Consider the following 12,164-nt stretch of genomic DNA (forward strand, 5'->3'; position numbering starts at 1 on the left):
AGCAATCATATTCTAAGAACAAAACAGTGTATTTTAAAAATCTGAAAATATATATTGTTGGTGCAAATATATATTTGAAACGATGTTTCCTGCAACAAAATATATTTTTGAAAGAACAATATATATTTTCATATGTTAAAAATACACTATTTTGTTCTTAAATATGATTGCTCCTACAATATCCTTTCTCTGCATGTATGTCCATAAATTGCGGTGGGGAAGTTCTCTGACCACTGAAAGCCCCAAATACCAAATTACAGGCAATGAAAATGTCGATAAAAACTTCAAAATACTTGATATCGGGCGGTACCGTTAAATTGGTACGGTACCAAAACATGGACCTATTTCCACACTTTTTGTTGGATAGGTTGTTGGTGGGAAAATGTAGCCGGAAACTTAAAAAATACCTGAAACCGGGCGGTACCGTTATATGGGGCTATTCCAAAACGTGAAACTATGTCGACATTTTTTGGTGGAGAAGTTTGTTGACTACTAGCAACCCTAAATACATACTAAATTACATCCAATTTAGGACGAATATATCGAAAAAAAAAACTTCAAAATCCGGCGGTACCATTATATGGAGGCTATTCCAAAACGGTCTTCAAAAGCGAGCCAAATATAACGAAAGTTCTTCATGGAAGAAGACCTTCGAAGCAAATGGTCGCCTGTTTCTTCGCAAAACTTACCATATGGCGACTATACGGCTTGAGAAATGTAGGAAGGTTAATTCTGAGTGCTACACTACAATTTGTTTGCCTGAAGTCTCCTGAGAAATTCGAAAAACGAACAAGAGAAGGCGAATCGTTCTGCTTTCGAGCTTTCACACATCGATTAAAACCTGCGCCTGTTTGACCGGACAAAACGTGGAATTGACGGGTCATTTGCAGTAGAGCTCAGACTGGGGATCCAATGACTTCAGTCGATTCTAACACATCAAGAAAAAAAGGCGTGGTCAACGATTTTCGTCGCCAGAAGATGCTGTAAAATAGTTCAAAAGCCATGTGTTAGAGGTGTCTCAATCAAGACACTGTAAACAATCCAACACATAGTCGCATGTCAAAATATCCTGAGTACGCTTAGGCTAGAAACTGTCAAACTTTCCAAGAAAAATGTCAAATGTCGCCTGGCGACACTGCGTATTGCCTAGGCCAGAAAGTTTGCTAGTTCCCTTCGTAAATGTAAATTTTCGTTTTATTCGGCCAGAAATTGTAGCTACTGGGAGCCATAAATGTACTTCTACGGTTGATTTCGCAAATGTATCGAACTACCAAAAATCGCGCGGTTCCGCTATAAGGGGCTATTCCATAGGCCTACATAACTCATACCAAGCCATCGTATGGGTCCTGACCGGCTTTAACATGGCAAAGCCCAGGAATTAGACCTGGAAAACCCAGCATTGATCAGGTATTTACCCTGCGGAAAATCCTGGAAGAGACCCAAGATTGACACTTACCATATTTGTGTTGATTATAATGAAGCCCACCGTGGTGCAATGGTATGCACACCCGCCTTGCACGTTGAAGGTCGTGTGTTCGATTTCCCGGACAGTCAACATCAAATTTTCAACGGTGACAAAATAGCCCTCAGTAATGTTGGCGACATTTCCTGAGTATTTCAGCCATATACAACATCTCTACAAGTGGTGTCTTAAGACACGCCGTTCGGACTCAGCGATAAACAGTAGGTCCCATAGCATTGAGCTAAAATCGGGGTGCACTCATTGATATGAGAGAAGTCTCCCTAGTCCCGTATGAGATTTTTTTGGACAATTATTATTATAATGAAGCCTTTGGCTGCCCCGATCAAAAATAATCCAACCTATGCACAGTTGTCGCAATCACAAAATTTTTGGCCAAAATTATTTTTTTGAAGTTTCATATTTTTATAATTTTTTTGCGCGGAATAATAAAAAACACTTCAAACCATCCGAAAATAATTGGTTTTTCTAAATACCATTAATAGCCGCTCGTTGGTGTAATGCTAAAGTTGAAAATTTTTTGTATAAAAAATAGAACAGACTGTGTGCTGTAAAATATATACTTTTTGGTGTGCTGTGTGGTCGAATGGGTATACGAAATTCAGACCAAAGTTATTATGAATCTGGAAGCTGATAATAAGTGCTTTCATAATATATAAAGAAAGAACGAAGAAAGTTGTAATATCTGGGTAGGGAGATAAAAGTTTGTGTGTATATTGAAAATTATTTTTTACAAATATTTTTGAAATCTTCTTAAACTTTAGAAAAAATGTAAAAATATCGTCTCCTCCAAAAAAATTTTTGGAAGCTGGCAGGGGTATGTACTATCATATTCAGATGAAATATTTTGCCTTATTTTGCCTTTTTTAGAAAAAATGTATTTTTCTACTTTAAGTTGAGTGAAATTTTTTATAAATTGATGTTTTTATTGTATATAGTATTGAACTGAAAATGTGGGATAAAGACAAAGTTTCATCCGATTTTTCTTAAAATTGATATTTAAGGTTTTAATAGTATAAAAAACATTTCTGCAACATTTTTTGAAAATTGGCCCACACTGTGACATAGCCGTACCGTCCGATTTAAGATATTTTAAAGATTTTAGCGATATTATTTAACCGATTCGGCTCTAACTTTGCATTTTGACTTCATGGAAAGTATAAACTGTTTGTACCAAATATTTTGGTTAAGACCTCCCACAACGGCGCCTCACTATTTAATTAATTTTCGCTGTAATCAATTTTAGTATAAAAACGTCGCACAGTTGCCCCGATTTTTGCCCAACATTAACACATCCCGTCGTGCTTTTGGTAGTTACCAGAAGTTTGCTCAAATTATCGGAATTAAAGAAGAGCTTGTTTACCGCCTTCATATAATTCTTGTATGTTTAACATGTCAATTTCCCCTTGATTTGGAAAAATTTGAAAAATACTGTTTCGAAACAGCTAAATATATTCAGGGCCATTATCCTTGGGTAGCGATGACACCAACAGTGCACAAGGTCTTGATTCATTCTAAGCAAATAATGCAGAATGTTGTGTTGCCAGTTGGATGTTTTGAAGAGGATGCTGCTGAATGCAGAAACAAAATATATAAAAATGACAGATTATTACACGCTAGAAACAGTAGTCGTGTCAATAATCTCACAGACGTATTTAATAGAGCATTGGATACATCTGATCCACTTATATCATCTATACGCCTAAACGCCCGCTTACAAGAAAGAAAGCGGTTAAACCTGCCATCTGAAGTAATCGAATTGTTAGTTTGTGAACTAAACGATGAATTACGGCCCGCGAATGATACTGATTGTGATGAAACCACAGATGAAGAATTCGAAGAAGAATATGGCGATGAAAATATAGTTCTGGAAAACGAAATATCTACATATATTCAATAATTAATTAATTTAAAACTTAATAGAGTTCTTTTATTTTCTTTACTTAATAGTATAAAACAACCTTCTTAAGCCTGTTTTAAGTCATACTTTTATAAAAAGAGTAAATATTGAATTATGTTTACCGCATTTTATTTTGTTTTACAACTCATGTTTGTACTAAAACATCACATTTTGTACCCTAACATTTTGTATGCCTTTGCATATCTAAAAACCTAATAAATAGTACTATATTGTACCTTATGATTGCAGAAACGCGTTTTAACGGATTTGCAATAAATACTAATATTATTATAATAAATATTAATCTATTTATAAACGAAAAGTATACATTATGTTGTATTAAATAATTTTGGCCAAAAAAATTTGAATTGGGACAACTGTGCTATGTCTGAATTTGATATCCCCGCAAAGCTAATTCGACTTCGTAAGATAACTTTAACTGATTCATACAAGGAGCCAGCCTTTCATGCGATCTCTTCAGCATCCTGCTGGAAAAGGTCAAAAGAAATGGCACAATACATGATGTACACTAGGGTGACTCAAAAAAACCAAAAAAAATTTTTTTTTGGATTTCCTATCCTCTAAATTGTTTCCATTTTATCCAAAAACCTTATATGTAAAATTATATGGCGATCGGTTAACGTTAACCCGTGTCATCCTAGCGATCTTTGTTTCGATAGTCATCGCTTTGTCATCTCTTCTTCCACTTGTTTGCTCCATCGAACCCTTGGCCTGCCAGCCATGTGGGACGTGTTTATACGCCTTTTAGCGGGTTCATCATCGCTCATTCTTATTACATGGCCTAGCCAACGCAATCGTTGCATCTCGATGCGTTTATCTATTCTGGTGTCGTTGTATAGCAGATACAGCTCGTGGTTATACGACGTCGATATTCACCGTCAACGCAGAATAGTCCGTCGATTTTTCGAAGAATTTTTCTGTCAAACACACCAAGCACTGCCTTGTCTGCTTCCCAGGCTTCGGAACCATACATCAGCACGGGTAGTATCAATGTTTTGTAAAGCGCTATTTCTGCTTGACGAGATGTGGCTTTGTTTTAAAACTGCTTACTTAAGCCAAAGTAGCATCTGTTGGCCGATACAATTCTTCTTTTTATTTCACAAGTGATGTTATTTGTTGTGTTTACGGCGGTGCCGAGGTAGACGAAGTCTTTTACTACCTCAAAAGTATAAGAGCCAATTTTTTTTTTTTTTTTATTTTTGCCTTATTAAGCCAACTTCAACATTTGGTCCGAGCTCTATAGACGCGCGTCGACACCATCAACTTGGTCTTCTCGCCGTATACCGCCAGACCCTCTTTAGCAGATTCTCCTTCGACCTTCATAAAGGTATCAGTTACTTATTTTAATGATCGACCCATGATGCTGTAGATTGTGCCATTTCTTTTAACGTTTGGCACTCGTATAACCTTTTCCATAGGATGTTGAATAAATCATACGAAAGGCTGTCTACTTGCCTGAAACCTCTTTTGGTACAAAACTCTTCGGAGAGGTTCTTTCCTATTTTAACTGACGATCGAGTGTCAGCTAAAGTCATTTTACAAAGCCGAATGAGCTTTGCTGGGATACAAAATTCAGACATGGCTTGGAATACTTTTGAACGTAGAGGGCTGTCGAAGGCTGCTTTATAATCGAAAAAATGTGGTAGGTGTCGGTCTGCATCTCTTGGGTCTTCTCCAGGATTTGCCGCAGGGTAATTATCTGGTCAATGGTGAAATTGCCAGGTATAAAGCCGCATTCGTATGGTCCAATTATTTCGTTGACCATAGGCCTTTTTCGTTCGCATAATAATCCTGCCACTATCTTATGGGCAATATGGAGAAGACTTATGCCCCTGTAGTTGGAGCATACAGTCTTATCTCCTTTCTTGTGGACGGGACACTGCCACCAGTTGAGTGGAATATGCTGTGGCTATTTGTTGTGATTGCAGCTTACCGATGTCCAACTTCCGTGTTGTGTCTGTTCGTACTTTATTTGCTGCAACAAGGTAGTGGTGCGAATCACCTCGGAACTATCGTACATCCAAGACGCTCGATAAATGTCTTCCATCTATCCCAACGTGATCAATTTGATTTCTTGTTCTTTGATTTGGCGACAGCCAGGTGACCTTATGAATACGGAGATGCTTAAATCTGGTACTTCTAACTTCCATATTTTTTGCCGCTGCGAAGTCTATCAGCCACATTCCATTGTTAGATGTTTCACTATGGAGACTGAATTTTCCGACTGTTGGGCCAAAGATATTCTCCTTTCCAATTTTGGCATTAAAACCGCCTAGAATAATTTTAACATCATGGGCAGGACAACGTTCATACACTCCGACCAACTACAAATCCGCAACCAAACTCATGCTTTGTGTCATGGCAGCTATAATACATTGCGCCACCTTTAGGTGTTGTTGTGACGCTTTTCCCATTGTATCTTATTTCCTGTATGGCAGTAATGTCGGCCTCATTCTTTTCAAGTACATCTGCCAATGCGTAAACTGCACCTTTTCTATAAACAGTGCGAACGACCCCGAACGTTTGCGGGGTCGTAAACTTTAGAGGGATTTGTTTTTCTTCTCTTTTGTTTTTTCATAGTAAGCTGCTTTTTTCTAGGGGAGGTTTACTAACCCGGCGACCAAACCCAAGTTTTTAACGTTCTTATAGGTGAACACGCGACACATTTTAGCTCACTTCCTTTAACGGGCGTTAAAGGCAGATACCCCAGGTGACAACAGTGTCCACTTGAGATGAGAGAGGGACCAAGATAAATCCTGGACTTTGCCATGTTAAAGCCGGTCAGGACCGTTCCTTGAACTGGTATCACTCTACCAGTTCATTATTGTGGTTAAAAACGATTTCTACAAAAAATTTTAAAATCGGACCGAAGCCTGGGTAGTTGTGCAAGCAGATAAGGCATATAAATACGGGTCGCATGGCGATGAACGCAGAACTCCAAGGCCAAGGCTACGATGGAGTAAACAAGTAGAGGACGTGGTAGAAATGTACGGGTTTCCAAATTGTAGAATTAAAGCATCAAATATAAAGGAATTGAAATGTTTTCTTAGTTCGTTTTATAGGACAAATGTTCTGTAGAGGGCTAACTAAGTAAGTAAGGACATACACTTTGTGGTCTTTAACAATATTTTCGAGGAGTTACTGACGGAATGCCAAACTTAATATATCCTCCGTTATATGTTGTTTGGTTAGTTTGACCTATACGACTTATGTCCTATATCAGTCACCTAAGCAAATTTAGGTATTTTGGCGTTTCGAACTTTCATATTAATACGCTATGGACGTTTCCCGGAGTATAGGTAACCTGAAAATTAGTAATTCCTCTAAAAATATAATAAATTGGGAAATTTTAAATTCATGGCAAGTTATCACTGTTCTGTTCTTTGTATGGATAACTAGTTTTCTTCCTAAATTTATTCGAATCTACCACCATCATGGTGATATTTCTTCTTCTGCCAAAATAAATCAATACTTACCGCAATCAGACTACTGCTGACAACAGCTTTACCACTTTTGGCGCTGGTATTAAAATGTTCAATTACTTCCCAATTGGATTTCTTTGGCGTGGATGGCTGCTGTTGATGCGAATGATGATGCTGTTGGTTTTGCGACAATGAGCCTCCATGCGACTGCATTGTTAACGAAGACGGCCCGGTTGCACTCAAATCTACCGATGGTTGTGTTGTTGAATGTATCGATTGTTTCAAAGATGAAGAACGATTGAAAAATTTATTCTTTTTGGAATCCTTGGAACGAGAATAAAAGTTTTTTTCTCTTTAAATTCATTTCACTTTATATATTATCGTGCAAAGAATACCTACCTCTCTGGCCGATGTTGTACTGCCGCTGGAATTTGCATAACGCATTCCACGCAGTGATAAACGTTTTGACCAATCCTTTTTCTGGCTATCAGATGAAAGTGAACGAAATATGTGAGTGTTGGTACTGGATGATAAATTTGACATTTTGTAGCAGGGCAGGTAAATGTTGCAATTTGGCAGGTAACTGTAATATAAGAGAAGTTTATAAATTAAATTGCAAATGAAAGAAAAGGAAGGGCATTTTTTATTGATTTAAATCAACAATTGTTTGCAAAGAAAGTGGGCTATTTACAAGAAACGTAGATGAATTTTCTAACATAGCGGTGGAAGTTGTAAACTATCTATATATCTTCCATAGTTTGGAGAGTATATTAAGTTTGTTCTTCCAATAAAGTATGTATTGGGTTTAATTCAAAGGAGGGAAATCGATGTCGGATTTTTTTAAGGCGGCATCCCCTTAATTATTTAATTATGTTAGATTTTTAGATTGCCAAAGTTTGAGCACAATTGGAATATGTTAACACGTGCCACTGGGTCCTCAAAGTTTCAATAGTAATTTGTATGGGTCCAAACGTGACACACAATTCGCTCTAAAGACCACATACACTCCGTGTCATGTCAATAGCACATTTCAAATTGATTTTTGTTACTTCATTTTAGTCGATATTCGTGGAATAACCTCGGAAATGTTTATATATCTTGGTTTGTAATCTTATGAAGTATCTTTCAACAAAAAGCTTGGATTCGACAACGTACCGTTATAATTTTTTTTAATTTTTTTTTTTTCAAAAAGCCCAAAATTTGTACGGTTTAAAGTGTTTTATCGGAATAGCACATTCTTTAATAACTTGAGTAAAAATTCAAATTTTGAATGCTTCTGTTACAATTCTTTAAAATTGGAACAAAAAAAAACTATTTTAAGTTTAAAACGCTAAAATTGGTCGAGACCTTATGAAAGCTATGGACTTTAATTGTCTATAACACGTTAAAAATTTGGCATAAGTTGGCAGTTTCTTGTCAGATTTATAAAGATTTAATGAAAAATGAATGATAGAACTGAAATTTGGGTACATTTCTTCCTGAAACTTCAAATTCCTATGAACTCTATTGCATAATAGGGTTCAATGTTGGCCTTAAGATAATTTAAACGTTAAAATATTGGGCGTTTTTTATTGCTCTAGGTCTGAGCCAATTACTATAAAGAAAAAACCACATCCTTCCAAAACACAGAAAGAAAAAAGTTTGAATTTATGGAATAGACATAAACTGGAAATATTCGTAAATTTAGTACAGTAATATTTTGTGTCGTTCAATTCCATGAGGCGATCAACTCGGCAATACTGATGGTCTATTTAGTTCATCTCTTTCCGGAGATGCAAGAAGTAATAGATTTTGCCATCGGAAACCTGCAAATAATGATTAGTTGCTTCGGGAAACGAATACATGCTTTTCCTTATAATATTCATTATAGCTGCCTCAAAAAATTCAACCTATTTTCTTTCTGTGTACAGGAAGAATCTGGTTTTTTCTTTATAGTATGTTGGCTCAGACCCAAAGCAATAAAAATCACCTGATATTTTAATGATCAACTTATCTTAATGCAAACATTGGACTCCATTATGGAATAGGAGTCATTGGAATTTGAAGTTTCACGAAGAACTGTAACCAAATTTGAGTAGAATTTCAAGTTTATTTTGCACCATTTGTTTTTTATCATTTATTTTTCATTAAATCTTTATAAATCTGACAAGAAACTGCCAACTTATGCCAAATTTTTAACGTATTATAGACAATTAAAGTCCACAGCTTTTATAAGGTCTTATTCCCCGGTATTAAGTAAGTCATAGTTCGACCAATTTTTAGCGGTTTAAACTTAAAATAACTTCTATTTGTTCCAATTTTAAAGAATCGTAACAGAAGCATTCAAAATTTGCATTTTTACTCAAGTTATTAAAGAATGTGCTATTCCGATGAAACACTTTAAACCGTACAAATTTTGGGCTTTTTGAAAGAAAATTAAAAAAATTATAACGGCACGTTATCGAATCCAAACTGTTTGTTGAAAGATACTTCATAAGATTACAAACCAAGATATATAAACATTCCCGAGGCTATTCCACGAATATCGACTAAAATGAAGTAACAAAAAGCAATTTGAAATGTGCTATTGACATGAAACGGAGGGTATATTGTCCATCGATGAGAAATTTGAACACTATATAGCTATATCAAAATCCGATCCGATTTTCAAAATTTTTTGTAGAAATAGTTTTTTAGCCACAGTAATAAACTGGTAAAGTTTTTCATCGATCGGACCATAATTGTGGCATACAAATTACTATGGACTCAAAGATTGCTAGGTTTGCAAGGGTTAACGTTAACCGATCGCCATAAAAGTTTATACATAAGGTTTTTGTATCAAATGGAAAAAATTAGGGGGTGGAAACACAAAAAAAAATTTTTTTTGGTTCACCCTAGTGTATATTCTTGATCAGATCTAATTCGGGCTAACCATGTCCGTCTGTCGTAATTTTTCTAGCATCTACAATAATTGAGCAAGAACGTTATTTTTTGCGCTAAAGTGCCTTTTTATACCATCAGCCTTTAGGAATTTTTGTGCCACCAAAAATGTGCCTCATCGAAATAAGGGTTTTAGACACCAAATATGTTCGGACAAAATTTCAAACAAATTGGAGTCGATTTAGCCGTATTCGTGTATCCGTCTGTCTCGCACAATTGATTCGACCCAAATTTTGTACTTCTTAATATTTTGCATAAAACTTAATTTATGTCCGAAAATGGGCTTAGAACCACTGCTTCGGATATCTTCCCCATAAAAGTTTACAATTTTTCTGTAAAATGGTGTGAACGATAACTCTCGAAGGGAGCAATAGATTTGATCCAAACTTTCCACATCGTATTATTCCTTCCACATATAGATTGGACTATATCGGTCCACTCCATCGGGTACCTCCCACACAAAATTCGGAAAAAGTGAAGTTTAGGAACTACTCTCGGATCGTTTTGAAATTTTTCAGCAGGTTGTCTTTGCGGCCTCCTTTACGACGGTACCATTTTTTCCAGGGGCAAGTCCATACTTCCAAAGATAATGACCTAAAAATTTCAAGAAACCCTGACTGCACCAACTGAAATGACAAATCCGCAAAAAAATTTGGGAAAAGTGCAGTTTGAGGACTCGTCTCCAATCTATTTGAAATTTTTACAGAAGGTTGTTTTCATGGTATTACAATGTTACAATTTTTTCCGGTGTACTATTCAATGTGATACTTGAAGTTCTTAGCGGTCACAAAACTTTCTCATTAACCGTTTGAACCCCGATTGTTTTTCCGAAGAGATAAAAATATTTTTCATATATATTATGATTAGTAGTCGCAAAAATAAATCCTCTACGAAAAAAAAATTCTTATAAATTCCTCGTGGTTAAGGTAGAATTAGACGTGACATAGCCATAACGCCATAACCATAGAAAACCAAAACCCAATTGGTTTCTTATGGTTATGGCTATGGCATTATATCATGTTACTACTAATCGAATACATTGATTTCCATAGGTTTGATTTAATCAGCTGATTAATATGGCCTTATGGCGTTATACCCAGCAAAATGTTCGATGCCAAAGATGACATTCAATCATGGGTGCAAGTGATCTAGCATGTCATCTTTTTAGCATCTTCATCGATGAATTTAATATGAGCGTGGACCCCAAAAGATGACGTTCTTTTCTGGATCCTAAGCATGTCATTTTAACCAATGCGTTGACATGTCATTTCCACCAATGCTTTGGCATGTCATTTCCACCCATGCTTTGACATGTCATTTTAACCAATGCTTTGGCATGTCATTTTCACCAACCCCTTGGCATGAAATTTTCATGTCTTGTTTGGAAAATGGAAATGCTGCATTGAAATATGGTTTTCATGAAAAACAAAACTCTTTATTAATTCAAACGAATTCATGAAATAGCTACAATTAATTTATTAGTTTAGTTTTTCAAAAGTTTACATCCAAAATTGCAATGTAATCACCACCGCTGCAACGCAAAAGATTACTTCCTCCGTTCTCCGCAACTGATATTCTTTCATCTTACAAAAGGTTTTTTCAAGTATCTTCCCATCACCAGTTCAGATTTCAACATGGACTCCAAATGCACTCCTTTAGGTATTTTTATTTCGTAAATTACTTTTATTTTATAATTTTGTTATTTTATAACAACATTTTGGTAATTTATACTCTTTTGTTTAGTGACGGAAATATGTAGGGATCTACAACCCGGCTTGCTTTAGGGATCTCTAAGAACAAAATGTAACGAACGGGGAGGAGAGACTTTTTATGGAAAATACCATTTATGCTTAATTAATTTATTTTTATTTGTTTCTATCCAAAAGTAGTTTCTTCTTTATTTTCAGATTCTTGTTCCTTTTCGTTTCGGACTTTTTTTTCAAATTCCAAGAAGCGAGATTTTATTGATTTCATTCTATGTCAGATTTAGAACAGACAAGGGAACTTTTAAAATAGCAATGTGTGCAGTCCGATACTATTTTTAGCTCGATGGTTGGGACTTCATATAATACCAATTGTTTAGAAATTTTAGTTGTTTGATATGCAGGAAATGTAAGACAACATCACGACGACAGTTCTAACAACTTTGGTCTGTTCCAGAAACTGCAAGAATCTACTTATTTTTACTACGATAACAATTTTTCCTTTATGTTATCGAAAAAAAATAGTAAAAATTAGTAGATTTTTGCAGTACTGGAACATACCAAAATGAAAATAAACAGGTGTGTAAATAAAAAACACAAACATCATCTCTATTGGATCGATGGAATGGGTACAAATGCTGATGAAAAGATCGGATCTTTCACGACTTCCTTGGCATTGGTTCAAATCCTAATGAAAAGATCGGATCTTTCACGACTTC

General features: G+C 35.7%; 1 protein-coding gene across 1 annotated transcript in view; it reads right to left on the minus strand.

Moving 5' to 3' along the window:
- The window catches only part of LOC141402657 (adenylate cyclase type 6), a 555,913-nt gene that overhangs the window by 396,383 nt on the left and 147,366 nt on the right, over positions 1-12,164 (minus strand). Inside the window, exons 3-4 of the mRNA XM_073984363.1 lie at positions 7,223-7,406; positions 6,878-7,147 (exon numbers count right to left, since the gene is read on the minus strand). Coding sequence (XP_073840464.1) covers positions 6,878-7,147; positions 7,223-7,366 — 414 coding nt within the window. The 5' untranslated portion in view covers positions 7,367-7,406. The remainder of the gene's footprint in view (positions 1-6,877; positions 7,148-7,222; positions 7,407-12,164) is intronic.

The sequence above is a fragment of the Musca autumnalis genome, unplaced genomic scaffold (genome assembly GCF_047663935.1).
Source record: "Musca autumnalis isolate F117 unplaced genomic scaffold, ASM4766393v1 scaffold_4, whole genome shotgun sequence".
Lineage (NCBI taxonomy): Eukaryota > Metazoa > Arthropoda > Insecta > Diptera > Muscidae > Musca > Musca autumnalis.